Raw genomic sequence first — 26,701 nt, 5'->3', positions numbered from 1 at the left:
ACCAGTTTGATAAATCTCCCCCTATGTCTTTTTCTTTATTGTCAGAATATGAAATACTGTAGTTGTTCTGAAGGCATAAAAGCTCACTCATGCCATGCAGCGTGGTCATCATCATCAGATTTCTTTCTATTAGAAATACTAGACTTTTGGTCTCTCTGCAGTACCCTAGACCTGGGGGTAACTGCAGTGGTTTGTATTATAATGCTTTTGTAATGTTCATATTATGTCACACTTCATGCTATGCACTTTGTACATCAGATGTGGTATGGTTAGCACTGGTTGGCAACAGGAATGAGACTTACCATCCCATTCCTACCCTCTTGGTAGGAGTGGGCTGGTCTGACTTCCTGCCACGGGAGGGGCAGAACTAGTTAGAAGGGTGTGTAGAAGAGAGTGGGGAGTGAGGACCTGTAAAATATGACATATTATTGCCAGCAGAGTGATCAAGCTATACAGACTCCACTGCAGGGTGAGGGGAAACTCTTTAAGACACCACCACCACAGTTTAGGACATGCATAGCTAGAAGCCTGTATCATGCAGTGCACACCTACAGCCACAGGTGCCAGAGTAAAGCCATATGGAAAGGAATCAGGAGAGAGAACTTGTCAGCTAGAAAACTCCTGAGTGTCATATTCTGCCACATTGCCACCCACCATGCTTCATTATCTGGGAGGAGACCCAAAAAGACCTATACCCCAAAAAAGCCACAAAAAGTGTTTAAAACTGCAGGTGCCAAAAATGCATATTTTTAAAGGGATTGTCCATCATTAGAAAAACAAGACTGCTTTTTTCAAAAAACAGCACCACACCTGTTCATGTTTTGTGTCTGGCCCTTTGAAGAGAATGGGGCTGAGCTACAATACCGCACGCAACCTGAGGACAAGTGTGGTACTGTTTTTGGAACATAGTGAGCATGTTTTTCTACTCCTGGTCAACCACCTTAGGAAACCAAAAAATAATAATTACAGCATCATTCAGGTACATGGAAAGAAAGATGTAATGCAGATAAAAATGTTTTTTGTTGTGTGTGTGTATATATATATTATCGCTTTTCGACATTTTCTGTTTCTTTCAGCCCCAAGTTTGTAGTGATAGCTAATATTGAACAAACTGACATCTACAGAAATAGGAAGGACTACAATGATGTAAGTCACAGCTGGTGTAATTCCCAGAGGGTACCTAAGGGGAACCTGTCACCATGAAACACAGTGCAATCTGCAGGTATCATCTTATAGAGCAGCATCTTTTCCCAGTAATCTATATACTCAGCTCCTCCTGCTCTGTAACATGCGGCCTGCAGATTGCACTGAATTTTCATGGTAACAGGTTGTATGCTATAATGTTCATTCAACACATCAATTGTCTTATTGTGTATAGATCTGTGAGCCAAAAGGACTGAAGATTTTCAGATGTCCATCTCCAATATTTTTTGCCAATAGTGCATTCTTCAAAGATAAACTCATCGCAGCTGTAAGTCTATCTACCGTATATTCTCTGTATAATATGTTTTTCTACAGTATGATGTACCTTTTTTGATATTCTTTCCAGGTGGGTTTTAATCCACTGTGGGTGCTGAGGAAGAGGAATAAGGCCCTGAGAAAAATAAAAAAATTAGTGAAGAAGGGGGAGTTACATGTGACAGCAGTAAGTAGGATTTACAAGATCATACCCTATTCAATGCTCTAGTTTTAAAGGGATCAAGGTAATATCACCCAATGTTTTTGTTTTTTATTACTTTTTTTTTCTGTGAAGTTATATTCTAATTTGAAAATGTAATTTTTCAGAGAGGTGTTGTATGTACATCATATGATTATAGAGAGTCAGATGATGAAGATGAACTGGACAACAATAGGATCGAAGAGCTGGACCAGCCAATAAACACTGCAGATCTTCCCATTGTCATTGACTGGAATGCAGATCTTCCAAATAATATCCAAGTTCCCAGAGTAGAGCTTCATAGTTTAATTCTTGACTTTGGGGCAGTCTCGTTCATTGATATTACAGGCATGAAAGCACTGAAAGGAGTGAGTAAATCAGCTAATTTGTTTTTCATTACTATAGACTTCTATGCCTTTTGTGGTATTTGTAGTGGCTTGATCTGGTATTTTCTGACCTGTTGTATAACTGTTTCAGTTTATTTTTAATATAGTGTGAGGACATGGATGTTTCCATGGTAAGGAGTCTTCTTAGCAAAGCTCTAACTGAGCGTTGCTAAGGAGAGTCTGTCTTAAAGAGGTTGTCCGGGCTTTGCCATAGACCGCAGCAGTGAACAGGAAGAGAGACAGAAGATGGCACTTCGCACCGTCTCATCATACAGCTGATCGGCAGGGGTGTCGGGGGTCAGACCACCGCCCATCTGATATTGATGACCTATCCTGAGGATATGTCACCAATAGTAAAAGCCCGGCGAACCCCTTTAAGCATCTAATGAACGCTAAAGATGTCTGTGTGTAACAAGAAAGGCAGGGTGATAGGCACATATACATAGTGCAGGACTGGGTTAGTAGTGTGAGGCAGGCTGGAATCCTCTGTATGAAACACACAGGTGTTTTCAGCGCTCAATAGAACAGAAGACTTAAAGGGGTTATCTGCCTTTTACTGATGATCTATCCTTTGGATATGTCATTGGCATCTAATCTGCGGGGGTCTGAGGACTTGGGTGTGAATGCTACCTTATAGTTACACCTTTGGATGACTCTGCAGATATCAACACAGTTTTCAAACCAGCACCTGAATCTGAATACTTTTATATTTGCATGTAATTGAAAATTTAGCATAAACACTGAGTAATTTCGATAAAATGTATACAGTGCCACCTGCTGTTTTTTTTTTTTTTCTTATTTCTTTGTCCTGCTCACTGAGAAGGTCGTACATGCTCAGTTTCATCCTTCAACTGCCTCCTGAGTTGTGATAGGAAGAACACAGACACGCCCCTTAGCTGCAACAGAAAAGACACTCCCCTTGAGCTGTCAGCTTGATATCAATCTAGCAGAGTAATGGGGAGATCTCTGGGTCCATGTAAGGTACATGGATGGTTCTAGCTTAGTTAGGCCTCCTGCACACGAACGTGTGCGCTCCAGGGCCGTGCTGTGGGCCACAATGCACGAACACCGACCGAGGGGCAGCCGCAGCGGATTGCGGACCCATTCACTTTAATGAACGTGTGCGCTCCAGGGCCGTGCTGCGGGCCACAATGCACGAACACCGACCGAGGGGCAGCCGCAGCGGATCGCGGACCCATTCACTTTAATGGGTCCGCGATCCACCGGTTCCGTGAAAAGTATGCATAGTGCTTCTGTAGGGTTCCGTTCCGCACCATTCCGCATCTCCGAATTTTCAGACCCATTCAAGTCAATGGGTCCGCATCTGTGATGCAGAATGCACACAGAATGGTGCCCGTGTATTGCGGATCCGTATATACGGTCAGCAATACGTCAATGGGACACTTACGGTCGTGTGCAGGAGGCCTTAGAAAGAGACTGTCACGTACTGTATGGTATCTGATTTTCATTTTTTACATTAATCATTGGTTAGCCCCTCTAAAGCATTATTCACTTGACAACAATGACAGTCTATAGGTGTATTCACACGTATGTTTTTTAAAGTTTATGCATTTATTTATTTTTTTTAAAAGACCATGAATATCGGCCTTCAAAAAATTGGAAATGTCTGATTTTATGGCCAAACAGCCCTCATAGAAGTGTAGGGGGATGCTTTTAATGGCTGTTTTTCAGAAAGATGTCCATGAAAAATTAACCTCACTACTGAATTTTGAGGTTTTGATTGGCCAAACGGAGACCCAAATTTCACCTAGATCCATCAGACTTTCAGCGTACATTTATTTAACTTGAATATAACATTGTTGTTTTCAGTTATCATCATGAACATGAATGGCATATGATTATTGCTTGGGATGCTAGAGCAAATACATACACCATTAAAGTTTTATCATGGACACTTAAGCACATAAAAATTAGACAGTGTGTATATAGAGAGTGCATGTGCCAAAATAAGAACTACTACTACAAAAATGAGGTGATTTATTAGTAAGGATGGCTTAATCCATGTCATTATTTTTACAGATTTTAAAAGAATTTATGAAGGTTGATGTAGACACATACATTGTTGCTGCAGACAGTAAGTTCATCTTTTTAGATACTGAATCCTAAAGGGGCATCATAAAACAAATCTGCCTAATTTTTGGAAACCAGTGCAAAAAAAAATTCAAAGAGACAACCACATTTCCTTGAAGCTTTCAATAAAAGGGGTTATCCAATTTCTCACTCCCCCCACATGTGCCGGGCCCCTCACCAGTAATATACTTACCCCGCTCTGCTCCTGGTCACCGCACCGCCGCTGCTGCTTCATTGGCTGCTTCCCCCCGACACTGGATGTTTTCATCCGTGTCCAGGGAGAAGCAGCAGCGGCGGTGCGGGGAGCAGGGTAAGTATATTACTGGTGAGGGGCCAAGCACATTTTGGGGGGTTTTGAGAAATTGGATAGCCCCTTTAATAACTTATGTATATTTCACTGAAAAACAAATAAGGTTTTGGCTGTAGATGGGGAGTATGGTAACAAATAATACTAATTATATGTATATAAATTCTTTATGTAGCCTTGAACAGAAAAGTGGCTCACCCAGACAAAAGATGGAATGGAATATGTTAAAGGGGTTGTCAGAGTTTTTTTTTTTTGTTCTTTGTATGTTTCTAACTAGGCAAATGTAACCGCTTTACCATGCACTTACTGCATCTGTAGTTGCTCCTTTCTCAGATTTCACTGAGGGTCACACGACCTGTTATAGGAAAGGAAGTTCTGGTAAGGCGCAAAATCACTGGTTAAGCAGGTCTTTGTAGATGAATCATCTTTATTTCATAAATACCATATGTACATAGAACAATGCGTTTCGGGGCTCAAAATGTCCCCTTCATCAGGTTATTAGGTAATAGTATATAAACATCTGGCTAATGCTAGTTTATATGTGTAAAAAAACACCAGAAAACGAAGTACCTGTGGGCTGCCCACAAGTGGGAGGGTCTAGCCCCAGGTGTAGTAGTATGTATGTATTAAAACAGCTATTTTCTAGCACTAAAATGGGTACTTCTGTGTTACAAAGTTAATCTACTAGTATATCAGTTAAAACGATATTAAGAAATATATAAAACTAATGAAAGGAGTCTCAGGCCAGGAAGAGAGGGTCACATGACCGCCTCTCTGCGATCATGTGATAGAGGCGGGCTGGCAGAGGGTTTTCCTGACGTCAGAGCGCTAGCGCATGCGCTCTGTTGCCCTACATCGCTTGGGAGGCAGGAAGGTCATGTGATCGCAAAACTTGTGAGACCATAGAAACAGGGACGCTTATGTGCATCTGCAGAAAGCACAATGCATACATCTGAATGTTGGGAACACTATCGGTAGCCAAGGCCCGCCTCTATCATGTGATCGCAGAGAGGCGGTCATGTGACCCTCTCTTCACGGCCTGAGACAGAAGTACCCATTTTAGTGCTGGAAAATAGTTGTTTTAATACATAAATTATACTACACCTGGGGGATTGGGCATCCGATCCCAAAGAAATTCCTTCTGCGGCTGCATTCCTGGATTTAAAGGGTCTATATCTTTACAAGTCTACAACAGAGTTGTGTCTATCTTTAGCACAACCCTAAAAAGGTGAGCACCTTTATCTTTCAATCAATTTATTTTGTGTTGAACGTACTATCCTATTGTGTGCCCCCTCATCCCTCTTGTTTTCTTTATTCCCCTCATGACCGAGGGGAATTTAGATTCGCCCATGGTTTTTAAGACTACATGACCTGTGATGTCAGCTTCTCTCCCTGCTCTGATGATGTTTCGTGCACGAGCCTGAAAGAGCAGATATGAGGCTGTACACGAGACGTCACTTTGCTGGCCACGCCCACCTGCAATGCCGACTGCTGCTTAGTGCTCTCTCCCTAGATTCTTAACCCCTTCAGCTGCACAGACTCAGGGCTGAAGGCTTTACTGAGTAGCTGCAGGCAGTGAGGAGATAAATGCTGGGCACAGGAGCTGACAGGAGTTCTGCAGAGCATTGCACAAGAACAGATAGGGGAAAGATCCTGTGTGTATCAGCAGTATCTTTGTACAGCTGGGACTTGTAGTCCTACACATACAACATTCTGCTGAGTCTCCTAGCAGGCAGACATGTCACATCAGGGCAGGACTTGTATTCACTCCCTTAGCAGAGCAGGGGGAGGGGCAGAGATTGTTGTTATTTCAGGTAAACAAAGGGCCAGAAGAGAACCGTTGAAATGCCAAAAACTTGCTTAGCTCAGTTATACACTGCTCAAAAAAATAAAGGGAACACTTAAACAACACAATGTAACTACAAGTCAATCACACTTCTGTGAAATCAAACTGTCCACTTAGGAAGCAACACTGAGTGACAATCAATTTCACATGCTGTTGTTCAAATGGGATAGACAACAGGTGGAAATTATAGGCAATTAGCAAGACACCCCCAATAAAGGAGTGGTTCTGCAGGTGGTGACCACAGACCACTTCTCAGTTCCTATGCTTCCTGGCTGATGTTTTGGTCACTTTTGAATGCTGGCGGTGCTTTTACTCTAGTGGTAGCATGAGACGGAGTCTACAACCCACACAAGTGGCTCAGGTAGTGCAGCTTATCCAGGATGGCACATCAATGCGAGCTGTGGCAAGAAGGTTTGCTGTGTCTGTCAGGGTAGTGTCCAGAGCATGGAGGCGCTACCAGGAGACAGGCCAGTACATCAGGAGACGTGGAGGAGGCCGTAGGAGGGCAACAACCCAGCAGCAGGACCGCTACCTCCGCCTTTGTGCAAGGAGGGACAGGAGGAGCACTGCAAGAGCCCTGCAAAATGACCTCCAGCAGGCCACAAATGTGCATGTGTCTGCTCAAACGGTCAGAAATAGACTCCATGAGGGTGATATGAGGGCCCGACGTCCACAGGTGGGGTTTGTGCTTACAGCCCAACACCGTGCAGGACGTTTGGCATTTGCCAGAGAACACCAAGATTGGCAAATTCGCCACTGGCGCCCTGTGCTGTTCACAGATGAAAGAAGGTTCACACTGGGCACATGTGACAGATGTGACAGAGTCTGGAGACGCCGTGGAGAACATTCTGCTGCCTGCAACATCCTCCAGCATGACCGGTTTGGCATTAAGTCTGTAATGGTGTGGGGTGGCATTTCTTTGGAGGGCCGCACAGCCCTCCATGTGCTCGCCAGAGGTAGCCTGACTGCCATTAGGTACCGAGATGAGATCCTCAGACCCCTTGTGAGACCATATGCTGGTGCGGTTGGCCCTGGGTTCCTCCTAATGCAAGACAATGCTAGACCTCATGTGGCTGGAGTGTGTCAGTAGTTCCTGCAAGACGAAGGCATTGATGCTATGGACTGGCCCGCCCGTTCCCCAGACCTGAATCCAATTGAGCACATCTGGGACATAATGTCTCGCTCTATCCACCAACGTCACGTGGCACCACAGACTGTCCAGGAGTTGGCAGATGCTTTAGTCCAGGTCTGGGAGAAGATCCCTCAGGAGACCGTCCGCCACCTCATCAGGAGCATGCACAGGAGTTGTAGAGGGTTCATACAGGCACGTGGAGGCCACACACACTACTGAGCCTCATTTTGACTTGTTTTAAGGACATTACATCAAAGTTGGATCAGCCTGTAGTGTGTTTTTCCACTTTAATTTTGAGTGTGACTCCAAATCCAGACCTCCATGGGTTGAAAAATTTGATTTCCATTTTTTTATTTTTGTGTGATTTTGTTGTCAGCACATTCAACTATGTAAAGAACAAAGTATTTCAGAAGAATATTTAATTAAGGCTTCGTTCACATCACCGCTCTGGCTTTCCGTTCTCCTGCTCCGTCTAGGAGCAGGAGAACGGAAAGGATGGAAAAGGCACATAACTGACGCCAAACTGAGTCAAACGGAGCCTAAGGACCCCATAGACTATAATGGGGTCTGTTATGTTTCCGCTCAGAAGATGATTTTTAAGCGGAGACAAAAGTTGTGCATGCAGGACTTTTGTTTCCGCTTAAATCATCTTCTGAGCGGAAACATAACAGACCCCATTATAATCTATGGGGTCCTAAGGGCTCCGTTTGACTCAGTTTGGCATCAGTTATGTGCCTTTTCCGTCCTTTCCATTCTCCTGCTCCTAGACGGAGCAGGAGAACTGAAAGCCAGAACGGTGATGTGAACGAAGCCTAACTCAGATCTAGGATGTGTTATTTTTGTGTTCCCTTTATTTTTTTGAGCAGTGTATATTGCTGACCATCAGATTTACAGTGCTATATATATTTTATTTATAACTCCGACAACCCCTTTAATGACATACAATAGAATGGTATAAAATGTATAAGAATGCCAAGTACCCTGGTTAGGAGCCTGATACCATAGGAACAATGACAATGAAATGAATAAGCTACTTTCACACCAGGAGATCCGGCAGGCCATTTGCCCCTGAAGAAGCCAGAATTCTGGCGAAACATGTCGGGGGGCAGTCTTAGATTTTAACTGCTCTGCACCTCTTCATTGTTACCAATACCTAACGGTGATGGTGTTGGTGTAGTTCAAATTTTCAGTGCACTGTGGCACATGTTGCTGGACACTGAATCCCTGGTGCGGTTCAGCCAATCTAGCTTGTGAACCAAGTCCACAACCAATGTAACACACACATAGTGGTTTGTGTTTTGCTCTCACACCACTTCAGTAGGCTGTCTAAACATCATTTTCAGTGTGAAGCATCAATGCGGACGGTGTGATGGCAGTGTGCTACAGCAGGACTTTGTTTATAAGGGACAACCATTGAGAGAGAGTGCACATCTCTCTCCCTTTAATTTAGTGCAGTATCTTCACTAATAGAGTTGAGGTGCATTGTATTTTTTATTTTTCATTCCTAGGTTGTTTCAGTTCAATAAAGGGTGCATGTTGCATCCATCTATAATATAAAAAATATATATATCTTTTTAGAACTATACTAATAAAAGTGAAGTTTTAAAACCTGGGTCAAGATAGGTTTTCTTGCCTAATCAGGCATTTGTAAACAGACTGTTCTGGCAGGGCGCGCAGTGGTATTTGACCGATTCTGGGCAAATTTACCGGGTTGTAAACACAGAAATATAGTGGCAAATCTGGGGGAGCTGCTCAACCCCTAACACTGTAGCGTGTTTTTCATTGGGGGAGCAGCCCACCGCATGTGGACCGCAGCAAACGACTATCCCCAGCAAAAAAATGCATACGGTGGAGGATGTCGGCGCGGTCCACATGCACCACAAAGGCATCCTACACAATACGGAGCATTGTGTGGATAAAAATATAATCATATAAATCACAGAAAAAATGCACCAAACGGATATGCCACTGACTATACTGGCTAGTCATAAATGCAGATATTAAAAGCTGAGACTTTTGCCAATATATTCCTGTCAGGAAAATATCTGAGCCCATCATGCACCACGTCACGGTCACTCAGCATGGCAAGGGGTCATACCACTAAGCTACCTATGGTGTGAACAAGGTCTGAAGGTGATGTAATCCAGCTCACAGCCAAGCTTCCACACAACCGCATAGCAGGACAACTACAGGGAGTGCAGAATTATTAGGCAAGTTGTATTTTTGAGGATTAATTTTATTATTGAACAACAACCATGTTCTCAATGAACCCAAAAAACTCATTAATATCAAAGCTGAATATTTTTGGAAGTAGTTTTTAGTTTGTTTTTAGTTTTAGCTATTTTCGAGGGATATCTGTGTGTGCAGGTGACTATTACTGTGCATAATTATTAGGCAACTTAACAAAAAACAAATATATACCCATTTCAATTTTTTATTTTTACCAGTGAAACCAATATAACATCTCAACATTCACAAATATACATTTCTGACATTCAAAAACAAAACAAAAACAAATCAGTGACCAATATAGCCACCTTTCTTTGCAAGGACATTCAAAAGCCTGCCATCCATGGATTCTGTCAGTGTTTTGATCTGTTCACCATCAACATTGCGTGCAGCAGCAACCACAGCCTCCCAGACACTGTTCAGAGAGGTGTACTGTTTTCCCTCCTTGTAAATCTCACATTTGATGATGGACCACAGGTTCTCAATGGGGTTCAGATCAGGTGAACAAGGAGGCCATGTCATTAGATTTTCTTCTTTTATACCCTTTCTTGCCAGCCACGCTGTGGAGTACTTGGACGCGTGTGATGGAGCATTGTCCTGCATGAAAATCATGTTTTTCTTGAAGGATGCAGACTTCTTCCTGTACCACTGCTTGAAGAAGGTGTCTTCCAGAAACTGGCAGTAGGACTGGGAGTTGAGCTTGACTCCATCCTCAACCCGAAAAGGCCCCACAAGCTCATCTTTGATGATACCAGCCCAAACCAGTACTCCACCTCCACCTTGCTGGCGTCTGAGTCGGACTGGAGCTCTCTGCCCTTTACCAATCCAGCCACGGGCCCATCCATCTGGCCCATCAAGACTCACTCTCATTTCATCAGTCCATAAAACCTTAGAAAAATCAGTCTTGAGATATTTCTTGGCCCAGTCTTGACGTTTCAGCTTGTGTGTCTTGTTCAGTGGTGGTCGTCTTTCAGCCTTTCTTACCTTGGCCATGTCTCTGAGTATTGCACACCTTGTGCTTTTGGGTACTCCAGTGATGTTGCAGCTCTGAAATATGGCCAAACTGGTGGCAAGTGGCATCTTGGCAGCTGCACGCTTGACTTTTCTCAGTTCATGGGCAGTTATTTTGCGCCTTGGTTTTTCCACACGCTTGTTGCGACCCTGTTGACTATTTTGAATGAAACGCTTGATTGTTTCGATGATCACGCTTCAGAAGCTTTGCAATTTTAAGAGTGCTGCATCCCTCTGCAAGATATCTCACTATTTTTGATTTTTCTGAGCCTGTCAAGTCCTTCTTTTGACCCATTTTGCCAAAGGAAAGGAAGTTGCCTAATAATTATGCACACCTAATATAGGGTGTTGATGTCATTAGACCACACCCCTTCTCATTACAGAGATGCACATCACCTAATATGCTTAATTGGTAGTAGGCTTTCGAGCCTATACAGCTTGGAGTAGGACAACATGCATAAAGAGGATGATGTGGTCAAAATACTCATTTGCCTAATAATTCTGCACGCAGTGTAATGCAATGCGTCACATTTTTTTCTGTGATTTATATAAATTTACCGGGTTGCGGCTGAATCTCTGCTGTTCCCCATTATAGTTAATGAGACCGGACAGTTAATGAGAGCCTGACAGTTCTCCCAAACGCTAGTGTGAAACTAGCCTAAGTATGGTTTAAAAATAATTGTTATAGGCCGTTGGTGTAAGTACACCTGTGCAGTCCAAATTCAGAGCTATAAAACCTGCCGCTGGGCCCTAGCAGCAAATGAATGTACTCCACTTATTTATGACCAGTGCTAAAAGTGATAATAGTCCACAATATACTTCCATACCAAAAGTCTGCTGTTACTTTATAATAAGTAAAGTAGTTTCAATATAGAATCAATATATCTATCAATAGTGTTTATATATTTAGCTCACCATGCTGCAAAGGTTGTAGTTTGCAGTAGTTACTGTACCACTGTAATCTATAGCTGTCATAGAATAGGACAGATCTTAAATTCGCCCAGCAATTCCCGTAGTGGTTTCATAACTGCTAATGATTATGGCATTACAAATTCTGTGTCAGCGTATAGCAGATCCAGAGTTTCTAAGGCATCTTTCACACGGGCGTCGCGTGTGAGGGCCGGATAGGATGGTGATGGACCATGTGATGTGCGCAGTGACGTCACCAAAGGTCCTTTTCTCCCAGGTCATCAAAGAAGAAGAAAGAAGAGAAGCTGGGCAGCGCAAACAAGTGGATAAGGTGAGTTTAATTATTTTTTTTATTTTAGTTAACCCCTCCATCCCTAATTTACTTAGCATTCTGTATTAAGAATGCTATTATTTCCCCTTATAACCATGGTAAAATAAAAAAATTTACACAACACCGATCCCAAACCCGAACTTCTGTGACGAAGTCCGGGTTCGGGTCTTGGTACCAAACATGCCGATTTTTCTCACGCGAGTGTCACCGCCAGACATCTGAGAAGCCCTGACAGACGTTCTTTAGAACCTCCTGCTTGAGGTTCTTTTGTTTTCCTTTCGTTTTGTAATCTCGTTTCCCTCTCTCAGCTGTCATCTAGTTGCACTGATTGCATCCCTTTAAATCCCCTCCCATACTGCATCACTTTGCGGTTTATACAACTTCCTGGAGTGTGTGCATGCTGGATGCTACAACTGATGCTTCTACAGATATGTCTGTTCATTTATCTTTGTTTTCCTGTTTGCTTGATCCGAGGTGACCCTGACTCCCTCTGTATTAAGTGTAGGGAGCCGGTGGTCATGTCCCCTCACTATTATAGGGTGTTCAGGTTTCATACAGTCGAGGAACGAGGGTATGCAATTATCTACCATAGAGATCTTTGCATAGGCTGAGCAGTAAGGGAGAGAGCTAGGGCTGTCACAGGGCTTACCCGTAGGTTCCTTGGTTTTGGATTAAGCCAGTCGGATCTTCATTTGTCTTCTAGTTTTCTGTAACACCTTCCGTGACATTATAAACCGCCAAAAACCGTCTCAAGCATGGATCCGGTTTCACTTTTGACTGAACACATGCAGGGTCTTTCATTGGAGGTAGCAGATCTCCGTAAAACTGTATCTCAGTTTCAGGTGACCGGTTCAGCTTGCGTTCATGGAGTTTGTTCTGAGCCTAAGATCTCGCTCCCGGATACGTTCTCCGAGGGTAGTGAGAATTTTGTTTGGTTTAGAGAGGCTTGCAAACTCCATTTTTGCCTACTTCCCCATTCCTCTGGTGATGAGGAGCAGAGGGTGGGGATCATCATCTCGCTGCTCAGGGATAACGCTCAGTCTTGGGCCTTTTCGCTGCCGGTGGGGGCACGGCCCCTCCGTTCAGTGGATGATTTTTTTTTAGCCCTGGGTCAGATATATGATCTGGATCATATTGCTCTTGCTGAGTCTAGACTACGTCTTTAATGCCAGGGTAAACAGTCCGCAGAGATATACTGTTCAGAATTTCGAAGATGGTCAGCTGATACTGGTTGGAATGATGCTGCACTCCGAAGTCAATTTTGCCATGGTCTTTCAGAGGGATTGAAAGATGCATTTGCCTTTCATGAGAGACCTACCTCCTTGGACACTGTCATGTCTCGGGCCGTTCGTATTGACAGGTGTCTTAGAGAGAGAGGAGAGATCACTCCTTCCTGTCATACTTACTCCAAGGACAGTGCGGCGGTCTCTTTCAGTGCGCAGGGGTCTCAGTCTCTCTCAATCCCCTCTGAGCAGGAGCCCATGCAGCTGGGTTTGCTTGCCTCTGACAATAGAAGATTCAGCTCTCAGAGGAGGGTTTGTTTCTGTTGTGGAGGTATAAATCATTTGGCAAATGTTTGTCCCTCTAGGAGATTCAGGCAGTGTTTTGGGAGCAATAAAGAAACAAAAAGAAAAAAATCCTCTAAAAACGTTCCATCTGTTACTATTGGCAAGGTTGATGCGGAAATTGAAGGTTTTCCGTTTGCTTGTAGTTCCCGTTTTGTCCTACCTGCCAGGGTGGCGCTAGAGAGCAAGAACATTTTTTGTGAGATTTTTGTACATAGTGGAGCAGCTGTCAATCTCATTGATAATCAATTTGCTATAACACATGGTTTCCAGGTATGCACTTTGGGAAAGGATATACCTGTTTTTGCTATAGATTCTGCTCCACTTTCTCAGAAATCGTTAAAGGGCATAGTTCACAATATCCATTTGATTGTGAGTGATACTCATGTTGAGGATGTGTCATGTTTCATCCTAAGCGGGTTGCCTACTCCTCTAGTATTGGGGCTACCCAGGCTCACTAAACATAACCCCACCATTGATTGGCAAGCGAGGCAAATAAATGGTTGGAGTGACTTTTGCAGAGAGAATTGCCTCACGACATCTGTTTCAGAGGTTTCTACTAAGACTGTACCATCTTTTCTCTCAGAATTTTCAGATGTGTTTTCTGAGAGTGGTGTTCAGGAGCTGCCCCCTCACCGGGAGTACGATTGCCCTATTAATCTCATCCCAGGCGCCAAGCTGCCTAAATCTCGTTTATACAATCTCTCCCAACCTGAAAGGGTCGCTATGCGTGCTTATATCTCTGAGAGCCTGAGAAAGCGACACATACGACCCTCGAAGTCACCTGTTGCCGCTGGGTTTTTTTGGTTAAGAAAAAAGATTGGTTCTTTAAGACCATGTCTGGATTTCAGGGAGCTGAACAGTATCACAATTCATGACCCATATCCGCTTCCTCTGATCCCGGACCTGTTTAACCAGATTGTTGGGGCTAAAGTTTTTTCCAAGTTGGATCTAAGAGGGGCATACAACCTGGTCAGGGTCAGAGATTGAGACGAATGGAAGACGGCCTTCAATACCCCTGAGGGCCATTTTGAGAATTTGGTTATGCCTTTTGGTTTGATGAATGCTCCAGCCGTCTTTCAGCATTTTGTGAACAGCATTTTTTATCATTTAATGGGGAAATTTGTACTAGTGTATCTAGATGACATTTTGATTTTTTTTCTCCTGATTTCAAAACTCATAAGGACCACCTACGTCAGGTCTTGCTCATCCTGCGGGAGAATAAATTGTACGCTAAACTGGAAAAATGTGTGTTTGCGGTTCCAGAAATTAAATTTCTGGGGTTTCTTCTATCCGCTTCTGGTTTTCGCATGGACCCCGAGAAGGTCTGCGCTGTGCTTGAGTGGGAGCTTCCTGAGAATCAGAAGGCGCTGATGCGTTTTTTGGGTTTTGCCAATTATTACAGGAAGTTTATTTTGAATTATTCCTCTGTTGTTAAACCACTCACTGATATGACTAGAAAGGGGGTAGAATTTTTCTCCTGGTCGGTAGAGGCGCGTAAGGCCTTTTCTAGTGTCAAGGAGAGTTTTGCTTCCGCTCCCATCTTGGTACAACCTGATATCTCTCTGCCCTTCATAGTTAAGGGTGGACACTTCTGAGGTGGGTGCGGTCTTGTCTCAGGGTCCCTCTCCTGCCAAATGGCGACCGTGTGCCTTTTTCTTTAAGAAACTCTCCTCCGCTGAGAGAAATTACGATGTGGGAGATAGGAAGTTGTTGGCCATCAAGTTAGCTTTTGAGGAATGGTGCCATTGGCTAGAGGGAGCCAAACACCCTATTACCGTGTTTACCGACCATAAGAATCTGGCCTACTTGGAGTCAGCCAAGCGTCTGAACCCGAGACAGGCCAGATGGTCTTTGTTCTTTTCAATGTTTAATTTTGTTGTCACGTTCCGCCCTGGGGTTAAGAATGTGAAGGCGGATGCCCTGTCACGTTGTTTTCCGGGAGGTGGGAATTTTGAAGACCTGGGTCCCATTTTGGCTGAAGGTGTGGTGGTCTCTGCTCTTTATCCTGAATTGGAGGCAGAGGTTCAGGCAGCCCAGGCAGAGGCTCCTGATATTTGTCCTCCTGGGAGGTTGTTTGTGCCTCTCGCTTTAAGACGCAAGGTTTTTAAGGAGCACCACGATACTGTCCTTGCTGGGCACCCGGGGGGGTAGAGCCACAGTGGATCTCATCGCTTGGAGATTCTGGTGGCCGGCGCTTCGTAAGTCGGTTGAGGGTTTTGTGGCAGCCTGCGAGACCTGCGCTTGTGCCAAAGTCCCTCATTCACGGCCATCAGTTCCTCTCCTCCCGTTACCCATTCCTTCCCGTCCTTGGACACATCTGTCCATGGACTTCATTACGGACCTGCCTCGTTCCTCGGGGAAGACTGTGATTCTGGTGGTGGTGGACCGTTTTAGCAAAATGGCGCATTTCATTCCTTTTCCTGGGTTGCCCAATGCTAAGACGCTGGCGCAGGCATTTATTGATCACATTGTCAAATTGCATGGCATTCCTTCAGACATAGTCTCTGATAGGGGCACGCAGTTTGTTTCCAGATTCTGGAAGGCTTTCTGTTCTCGCTTGGGAGTTCGGTTGTCATTCTCTTCTGCTTTCCACCCGCAGTCGAATAGCCAGACGGAGCGCGTCAATCAGAATCTGGAAACATATCTGCGCTGTTTTGTGGCGGAGAATCAGGAGGATTGGTGTTCTTTTCTCTCCCTTGCTGAGTTTGCTTTAAATAACCGTCGTCAGGAGTCCTCTGATAAGTCACCATTTTTTGGTGCATATGGGTTTCATCCGCAGTTTGGGACATTCTCTGGAGAGGGGTCTTCTGGTTTACCTGATGAGGAGAGATTCTCCTCGTCTTTATCATCTATTTGGCAAAAGATTCAGGATAATCTAAAGAGCATGAGTGAGAGATATAAGCGTGTGGCGGATAAGAGACGTCTGCCTGGTCCGGACCTGAATGTTGGTGATCTGGTGTGGTTGTCTACTAAGAATATCAAATTGAAGGTTCCCTCCTGGAAGTTGGGTCCTAAGTTTATTGGGCCTTACAAAATCTTGTCCGTCATCAATCCTGTTGCCTACCGTCTTGATCTTCCTCAGACTTGGAAGATCCATAATGTTTTTCATAAGTCCCTATTAAAACCTTATGTCCAATCCATTGTACCCTCCTCTTTGCCTCCTCCTCAGATTGTGGTTGATGGAAATCTTGAATTTCAGGTCTCTAGGATTGTGGATTCTCGTGTTGTCCGCGGTTCTCTCCAGTACCTCGTTCATTGGGAGGGTTATGGTCCTGAGGAGAGGATGTGGGTCCCAGTGACGGACATTAAGGCCACTCGTCTCATCAAGGCTTTCCATAGGTCCCATCCTGAGAAGGTGGGCTCTGAGTGTCCGGAGTCCACTCGTAGAAGGAGGGGTACTGTCACCGCCAGACATCTGAGAAGCTCTGACAGACGTTCTTCAGAACCTCCTGCTTGAGGTTCTTTTGTTTTCCTTTCGTTTTGTCATCTCGTTTCCCTCTCTAAGCTGTCATCTAGTTGCACTGATTGCATCCCTTTAAATCCCCTACCATACTGCATCACTTTGCGGTTTATACAACTTCCTGGAGTGTGTGCATGCTGGATGCTACAACTGATGCTTCTACAGATAAGTCTGTTAATTTATCTTTGTTTTCCTGTTTGCTTGATCCGAGGTGACCCTGACTCCCTCCGTATTAAGTGTAGGGAGCCGGTGGTCGTGTCCCCTCACTATTATAGGGTGTTCAGGTTTCATACAGTCGAGGAACGATGGTATGCAATTATCTACCATAGAGATTTTTGCATAGGCTGAGCAGTAAGGGAGAGAGCTAGGGCTGTCGCAGGGCTTACCCGTAGGTTCCTTTAGTTTTGGATCAAGTCAGTCGGATCTTCATTTGTGTCTTCTAGTTTTCTGTAACACCTTCCGTGACAGCGAGTGCAAAACGCATTAAAACACTTTGCACTCGCTCTGAAGAATCAAGCATTTTCCCGCAAACGCACCCGCATCCTATACGGCCCTCACATACGACGCGCGTGTGAAAGAGGCCTAATGCATGCTTTTTGTAGAATATGTGTTTGCTGAGCTATTTAGTTCCACAAACTCGAGAGCATGCTTTTTTTGTTACAGCACTTGCTGGATTCTATAGTTCCACAAGTGTAAGATTGTTTATCCTACGCTGAATAATCCTTTTTTTTTTTCAGTGCTTTCACAGCGCAGCCTCCGCTCTTGTGATTGACCCCCATGTCTGCGCTCAAGACATAGGGACATTGGCAGGATTCTGACATGGGGATAGTTACACAGATTAAGGCCTCATGCACACGGCCGTTGTCCGTCTGTGGCCATATTGCGGCCCGCAAACAGCAGGTCCGCAATACACGGGCACCGGCCGCGTGCACCCCGCATCGCGGATGCGGACCCATTCACTTGAATGGGTCTGCAATCCGGGAGATGCGATGTGGAACGGAAGCCCACAGAAGCACTACAGAGTGCTTCCATGTTGTTTCTGTCCTTGCCTCCACACCCTAAAAAAACAAAACATGTTCTATTTTTTTACGATGCGGACGTATCGCGGACGTATCACAGACCCATTCAAGTTAAATGGGTCTTTATCCGGCCCGGCTGCCGCACAGATGTTGCCCGTGCATTGGGGACCACAAATTGTTCCAAATGCATGGAACGGCCACACATGCATGAGGCCTGAAAGTTTTGTAGGCTTGTAATACACATGTAGAGGTCACTTGTGAGTCAATGTCTATGTCCTTATAATGAAGCCCTGGAAAACTTAACAACAATCCCTCAATTTCTTAGAGAGGTAGGAGCAGGGCTTTTTTTCTGGCGGAACGCACCGGAACGGCGTTCCGCCACCTTTTGACATCGCAGCCTGCCATGCTCCAGCATCGCAGGCTGCGATGTATCAGCGGGGAGGGACTGGGAGGAGGAGCTGGGGGCCGGTGCATTCACTGTGCTCCGCCCCGCCGCTCCAGTACAGTTATAAAATGTGTAATTCAATTAATAATGATTCATGCTGCCCCCTCTGTAGTATAACATTCAATATATCCTACTCACAGGGCTACTGTTATATCGTAATGCAGACGAGCGGCAGAGTGACTGACTGACTGACGTCACGTGCCTGCCCGGCCTACTTTATGAATGAAGCAGGCGGCGCAGGCACGTGACGTCAGTCAGTCACTCTGCCGCTCGTCTGCCCGGCCGGCCTGCATTACGATATAACAGTAGCCCTGTGAGTAGGATATATTGAATGTTATACTACAGAGGGGGCAGCATGAATCATTATTAATTGAATTACACATTTTATAACTGTACTGGAGCGGCAATGGGGGGTCTGTGGATGACACTGTTATGGGGTGGGGGGGTCTGTGGATGGCACTGTTATGGGGTGGGGGGGTCTGTGGATGGCACTGTTATGGGGTGGGGGGGTCTGTGGATGGCACTGTTATGGGGTGGGGGGGTCTGTGGATGGCACTGTTATGGGGTGGGGGGGTCTGTGGATGGCACTGTTATGGGGTGGGGGGGGTCTGTGGATGGCACTGTTATGGGGTGGGGGGGGGTCTGTGGATGGCACTGTTATGTTGTGGGGGGGTCTGTGGATGGCACTGTTATGGGGTGGGGGGGGTCTGTGGATGGCACTGTTATGGGGTGGGGGGGGTCTGTGGATGGCACTGTTATGGGGTGGGGGGGGTCTGTGGATGGCACTGTTATGGGATGGGGGGGTCTGTGGATGGCACTGTTATGGTGGGGGGGTATGTGGATGGCACTGTTATGGGGTGGGGGGGTCTGGGGATGGCACTGTTATGGGGTGGGGGGGGTCTGTGGATGGCACTGTTATGGGGTGGGGGGGTCTGTGGATGCCATCCACAGATCCCCCACCCCATTAACAGTGCCATCCCCAGATCCCCCATTAACAGTGCCATCCCCAGATCCCCCATTAACAGTGCCATCCCCATCTGGGGGGTTTCTTTGCTGGGCTGGACTTTATAGCCCCCCCCAAATTTTACTTGCATCCCTGTTCTCTAAATGGGCGGTTTTAGGGGGAGGTCCTGGGGGTGGGTAGGGGCATGGCCAGGGGAGGGGGGGTGAGTTCCACCACCTTTTCTCTGAGAAAAAATGCCCTGGGTAGGAGGGGCAGCCCACAAATGTATTCAGATAGTGTTCTGGTAATAGAAACTGTGGCCCAGATTTACTAAATCTAAAGATGGCACAGGCTTAGACAGACTTTGACCTGCCCCAGACTTATCACAGGGGCTCAGGCTGGATGATAAATGTGGTGCAAGGATAGACACTTTTCTCTGACCCTAAAGAGATGAGTTGGGATTTTACTTCATTTACCAAATCACTAGTCCATAGAATACGGGACAATCAATTATTCTTTTTATCAAAAGTGAATCCTGGTGAATCAACTGATGCATTTTAATAACGTGAATCATGAAAATCTCTCCTTTCTATATTAATATACTACTTTTAAGCCATACATAAGCTGCATAAATGCACACGTTGCTCAAAAAGTGCAATGCGGCGACTAGACAGTTGCATACAGCACCCATATAGAGACACACATTGCCCTGTATAATGCAAATTACACTTTCCAGAGTGACATACTGCCAAAATAGCATTATACAATATACAACTCACAGAACTAAACATGGCCTTGAGGGTGTCATAGTTTACTTACATAGTGCCCATAAATTGATGCACTTCACCTACTTAGAGCCAAACAGTGTCCACACAGCGTTATGCTATACTGTAAATATACATGGGGTCATTTATCAAACTGGTGTAAAGTAGAACTGGCTTAGTTGCTCATAGCTACCAATCAGATTCCACCTTTCATTTTTGACAACTTGTTTGGAAAATGAAAGGTGGAATCTGATTGGTTGCTATGGGCAACTAAACCAGTTCTACTTTACACCAGTTTGATAAATCTCCCCACATAGATGCTACAATCCCATGGCCCTTGTACTGCTGAGCAATAAATCACTTTGGTAAGTACTGCCACCCTGACCAATTTCTCCCGCACTGTGCATAGAGTTATGCTGCACTCTGGTGGCCATCATACATACATATTTCTTAGTGGCGTTACATTATATGGTACAGTCAAAAGTGTACATTACTTTTATTGAGTTTAGGTGTTCCGGTGTTTCAGACATTCCAATTGCAAACACTTGCATAAATTCAAGCACACAGCCATGCAATATGCATAAACAAATTGGTAGTATTATGGGTCAGCTTTGCTAAATTTGACCTGGTGAACCGTACGTGATATTATTGTGAAGTGGAAGCATCTAGGAGTAGAAGACCATCCAAACTCTAGGACTGTGATGGCTGACTTCCGGCACTCCAGCTGTGGTAAAACTACAACTCCCAAGATGTAAACTTGCTTGGCTGTTCTCAGAATGAATGGAGCATGCTGGGAGTCGTAGTTTTACCACAGCTTGAGTGCCGTAGGTTAGCCACCACTGCTCTAGGACATCTAGGAAACCATTCAAACTCACAAAGCACAGCCGCTGAACGCTAAACTACCTTCTGTTGCATCACTTGGTACAGAGTTCCAAACTGCATCTTAAAGCTACATCAGCACAAGAATTGAGCATCGCAAGCTTAATGAAATAGACGATATAGAAAAAAAGACATCACCATATATTCTTATAAATTAGTTAGATATATTTCTTTAGCTCTAATATATTCCTTTTATATGCTCCTCATTTGCTGCACAATATATTTATGTTACGTGGTGGTCCCTTGGATTTTTTTCTTTACAATTTCCAAAAATTAAGCAAGCTTTCTGATTCAGTAGTAAAGTATGATTTAAACATGAGTCATGTACTGTTCACTTGAATGATAACAACTACATATTTGCACCCAATAGGTTCTGTGGTGGAGAAGTTAAAGAAAAGTTCATTTTTTGATGATGATATTCAAACATCAATGTTTTTTCTCACTGTCCATGATGCTGTTCTACACGTGCTGGAGAAAAAAGGCATGGAGCATGCTTTAAAAAGTGGGATACACAAGGTACCCTCCTCTAGTAACACAATAGCCCATTATAGTGGTACAGAGGTCCCTCAAGATACAATATTAATTTGTTCCAGGAGGACCATTGAATGTTGAAACCATTGTAAGTTGAGTAATCGGTTCCAAAGCCCCAAAATGTCATCCAAGATAAGAGAAAATGAAAATTTAAGAAAAATAAGCAGATAACTAAGACAGATAAAACAAGTCCTTACTCCTTACATATAATAGTCAGGAATCGCTGCTAACCATCAATGAAAACACGTGTTTTACCAGAGAAGTGGCCTAGATCGATCGGAGACATTGTAAGTTGAGTCTGGTGGGTCAGAAAAGACCATTGTATGTTGAAAATATTGTACCCTGAGGCCATTGTACGGTATCTTGAGGGATCACTGTATTCAATTATTCTGCAGCATGCACCGTATGAATACAGCACAGCTACTGAGCAGCGACAGTATTTTTTAATGGCTGTGTTTATTTTATGATATCATTTACAGTAAAATGGGGGAATTAATTATTTTGGGGGTGAAATTGGAAAAAAATTGCAATTCCGCACCTAAAAACTTCAAATCATAAATTTTTATTATTATTATAGCATTCACTGTGCAGAAATATATTCTATATGTTCTAATAGCCTGGACATTTTCGGACGCAGCAATAAGTATTATGTTTATTTTTTATAGTTTATTTTTATATGTAGTATGTGTATTAAATTTGGAAAGTAGGATGATTTGAATTCTACAGTTTTTTAAACTTTTTTACTTTAGTGTAATTTGTATCCCCCCGTGGAATCCGTGGTGTGAAAGACAGCCAAGCCCCGCTCTGGACAGCAGAGAAACGGAGCATTAACATGATTGATAATGCTCCGTGCCTCTCTGTGACCTCCAAAAATCACAGTGAGATAAAGTTGTCACCGTGATTTTGTAGTAAAAAGATCACAGAGAGGCACGGAGCATTATCAATCAGGTTAATGCTCCGTTTCTCTGCTGTCCAGAGCAGGGCTTGGCTGTCTTTCATGCAGCGGATTCCACACACGGCATCCGCTCATGTGAAAGAGCCCTTAGGGGACTTGAATGTGCGATTTCTGAACGCTTGTACCATAGACTGCAATGAAATGCTTTTGCAGTCTACGGAAACTTCATAGGCTGCCTGACAGGCCATGCCTCAGGCACAGCTCTGCAGACAGCTCACTATAACAGAACTGGGAGCCTTGAAAAGGCCCAAGGCTGTCATAACAACTGATTGAAACTCAACAATTTTATTGCGGGGGCTTCGATTGGAGGACAGGTTCAGGCTGGATGATAAGTCTGGTGCATGGCTACAAACTTTTGTCTAACTCTACACTATTCATTGGCTTACTTTAAATTGTAATTTTGTAACAGAGTTGTGTCTCAATTATGGTGCAAAATGGAGCATCCTCGCTAATTCATGCATTTTTGGTGATAGGCACGATGGTTTTAGATGTGCCAAATTGCCCAATGCACAACAATATCTAGTTGTTGTGTCAGAAAAAGTGGTGATGAGAGAGGATTGGCTTCATAAATATGATGTTCATGCATTGATATCTCCATTTAAATTTCTGATGTTTTGTGATAAAACGATGAGACGATACCCATTACATCAATTTCATGTTCTCTTTTCTATTGTTTTTACTGTAGGAAACAGACAATCTTTTCTTTATTAATGGAGGTGTTGGACAAAACATTTACAGTGGATTGAGTGTAAGTTTCATCCTACTGTATATCTACCTTGGACACATTCTCATCTATGTGCTACCAGATAGGCTGTAGTAATATTGCTTTTCCTAGAGCAGGGCCAATGTATTAATTTAATACTCACCACTAAAATTGAACATTTTCTTTTTTTATAGGTGGGAAATGAAACAAAATTCTAGATATCGTACCTGTCAGTGGATGAATATGGATAGGCTCATGTAAATAAAAAAGAAAACAGTGACAGATGGAAAACTCTAAACCATTAGGCCTAGTTCACACATCACTGTCAATGATTTCTATCAGTTATTATGACCCCAAACCAGGTGTATTTTAAGGCCCTTTGCCTAGTATTGGGTACAAACACTTAGGGCTCATGTACACAACCATATTTTTGGTCCATATCCGATCTGTGTTTTTTGCGGATCTGATGTGGACTCATTTATCTCACAAAAAAAAATAGAACATGTCCTATTCTTGCTCGTTTTGCAGACAAGGATAGGACATTTCTGCATTAAATGGCTGCATGCACTCAGTCGGTATTCATGTTTTGTGGGACCACAAAACACTTACAGCCGTGTGCATGAGCCCTTGTGTAAAAATGCAACCGATCATTGTGTGAAAGCATTGTTGTTGTGGACACCACAATAATTTCTGGGCAGCAGATCATCCTGCGTACACAGGGATCTGCTGCCCAGAAACAATTAATCTGTATAGGAATGAATGATCGCTCATCCCCATACAGAGATGATGATTGCGGTCTGTAAATGCAGCTCTCAGCCCCCTTCACAATCAGACAATTATTCAGACCAAACGGTTAATTTCTGATAATTGCCTGCAAAGTTGGCCCCTATAAAGGAGCTGTTATCTCTCTGTAGGCCAGTGGCGTGCATAGGGTGTTTGGCACCCGGGGCGGGTCCTTTCTCTGGCACCCCCCAATACTTTAAAAAGATTGTACCCTCTCACAGTAGTATTGCACTCATTGTACAACCTTCACAGTAGTTTTGTACAGATGTGTGCCCCCTCACAGTAGTTATGCCCACATGGTGCCCTCTCACAATAGTTATGCCCACATTGTGCCCCCTTCACAGTAATAATCCCCATTGTGCCCCCTTCACAGTAATAATCCCCATTGTGTTCCCTTAATAGTAATAATCCCCATTGTGCCCCCTTTATAGTTATAATGCCCACTGTGCCCCTTCACAGTAATAATGCCCATTGTGTCCCCTTAATAGTAGTAATACCCACTATGCTAGTAATGCCCTCTGTGTCCCCTCCATAGTAGAAATCCCCATTGTGCCCCCCTTCACAGTAATAATCCCCATTGTGTTCCCTTCACAGTAATAATTCCCATTGTTCCCCCTTCATAGTAATAATGCCTATTTTGCCCCTTCACAGTAATAATGCCCATTGTGCCCCCTTAATAGTAGTAACGCCCACTGTGCTAGTAATGCCCTCTGTGTCCCCTCCATAGTAGAAACCCCTATTGTGCCCCCTTCACAGTAATAATGCCCACTGTGCCCCCTTCATTGTAGTAATGCCCTCTGCCTCTGTGCCCCCTCCATAGTAGAAATGCCCATTGTGCCCCCTTCATATTAGTAATGCCCTCTGTGCCCCCTCCATCGTAGTAATGCCCTCTGTGCCCCCAGCTGTTTGAAGAGAGGGCAGCGCTCATATGAGAGCTGCTTTCTCTGTTCTGTTCACCTGCTCGCTGTAGCATTTGCAGTGGTGAGCAGGTAAACAGAGCAGAGAAGGCAGCGCTCATACAGAAAAAAAAGCCGACAATCCCTTTAAAGACATACTTGGAAAGCATTACATACAGTGCTACAGAACATACAGGGTAATACAGCGCCACATACCTCTTACATCCAGTGGCGTCTCCTCTCTGATGTAGATATTCTCTTTCCTCTTCTTCTCCTGTTAGACCAGACCACCATGGTGACTTCTTTCAGCCGCGCCTCGTCTCTGAAGAGTTTAAAAAACAGACATTTTACTTTCCTACTTTTCCACCATCCTCCCACCTTCTCAACACCCCATCCTGCCACCCCCAATACTGTTTCCATTGTGCTTCCCAATACTTTACTGCAGAAACAGTCCCCCTGAAAATACTGCTACCACACAGATAATGCATCAGTACAAAAACATCCCGTTATATTGTGCGCTAGTAATAAAAAAAACACCTTCCTTTCAGATCGGACCCCCATATAAAACCCTAAATGAGATCCACCAATCTCAGACCAAACCCCCTTTAGACCTCTATGGCAGACCACATATAATACCCCAGTTTTAAACCTCAGATAAGACCCCTATTAGACCTCCATGTAAGACCCTGACTCAATATCAGACCTCAGATAAGATCCCCATATAAGACCCCCATTAGACCTCCAGACCCACATATCTCAGACCAGACCTACATATCAGACCTCCAGACCCTGATTAGACCTCCAGACTCCCACTAGGCCTTCAGATTCCCATTAGACCTCCAGACCCCCCAGTCAGACCTCCAATCAGATCCCTGTTAGACCTCCAGACCCCCATATCTGACCCCATTAGACCTCCATACCCCCAGTCAGACCTCCAGACCCCCAATCAGACCCCAAGTAGACCTCTAGACCCCCCATTAGACCTCCAGACCCCCATTAGACCTCCAGACCCCCAATTAGACCCCCATTAGAGCTCCAGACCCCCAATCAGACCTTCTAACCCCCAGTCAGACCTCCTGACCTTCCCCCCCAGTCAGACCTCCATACCCCCATAGACCACTCTAGACCCCCATTAGACCTCTCAAGACCCCCATTAGACCTCTTCAGACCCCCCATTAGACCTCCATATCAGACCTCAGATCAGACTGTAAAATAATAAAGTAACTTACCTCTCCTGTCGCCACTCTCCCTGTCCTGGCTGTCTTCTCTTCTCAGGGCCTGCGCTGCAGTCACCTGACCTCCTGCAGCAGCAGGTCAGAGTGCACTCTGTATGTCCTGACGCTGCAGGCAGACAGGAAACAGCAGCACCGGCCGTAAGAAGAGCAAGCAGGAGGAGGGGTCAGTACTGTACAGCGCTTCTCTCCTCCTCCTCCTGCAGACTAGTGAGCGCTTACATTATGGAAGCGCTCACTAGTATTCCCTTTATAAGATGTACTGCACCTTATAAAGGGAAAAGCAATGAGTGCTTCCATCTGTATTGATGGAAGTGCTCATTGCTTCTGCTCTGGCACCCCCCTGGGGGCCGGCTCAGTCGGCACCTAGGGCGCACGGCACCCAGAGCGCACCGCCCCCCGCCTCTCCTCTGGGCACGCCACTGCTGTAGGCTCCACTCCTGGTTTTGGCTCACAATTACTGCCGCAAATCCCCGATCAAATACTGACATGTGAAGTAGGCCATAAAGGGGTTTTGAGATACTTTTTTATATTTTGAAATTAGTATGACTGCACTATACACATTAATAAAGCCCCCAAAACACCTATTTTTCTTTTTGTCACATTGCTGCTGATCCCGGTTCT

The 26,701-nt window shown here is 44.6% G+C and overlaps 1 protein-coding gene across 1 annotated transcript in view; it reads left to right on the top strand.

The window, feature by feature from the left end:
* The window catches only part of SLC26A3 (solute carrier family 26 member 3), a 67,473-nt gene extending 44,089 nt beyond the window's left edge, over positions 1–23,384 (top strand). The window contains exons 13-20 of the mRNA XM_040414010.1: positions 1,077–1,146; positions 1,379–1,471; positions 1,550–1,645; positions 1,786–2,025; positions 4,084–4,138; positions 21,348–21,493; positions 23,149–23,211; positions 23,361–23,384. Coding sequence (XP_040269944.1) covers positions 1,077–1,146; positions 1,379–1,471; positions 1,550–1,645; positions 1,786–2,025; positions 4,084–4,138; positions 21,348–21,493; positions 23,149–23,211; positions 23,361–23,384 — 787 coding nt within the window. The remainder of the gene's footprint in view (positions 1–1,076; positions 1,147–1,378; positions 1,472–1,549; positions 1,646–1,785; positions 2,026–4,083; positions 4,139–21,347; positions 21,494–23,148; positions 23,212–23,360) is intronic.
* The last annotated feature ends 3,317 nt before the right edge of the window (positions 23,385–26,701 follow it).

This window comes from Bufo bufo, chromosome 1, assembly GCF_905171765.1.
Source record: "Bufo bufo chromosome 1, aBufBuf1.1, whole genome shotgun sequence".
NCBI lineage: Eukaryota > Metazoa > Chordata > Amphibia > Anura > Bufonidae > Bufo > Bufo bufo.
Note: the sequence above shows the minus strand (reverse complement) of the source record. Positions and strands in the feature narration are given on the sequence as shown.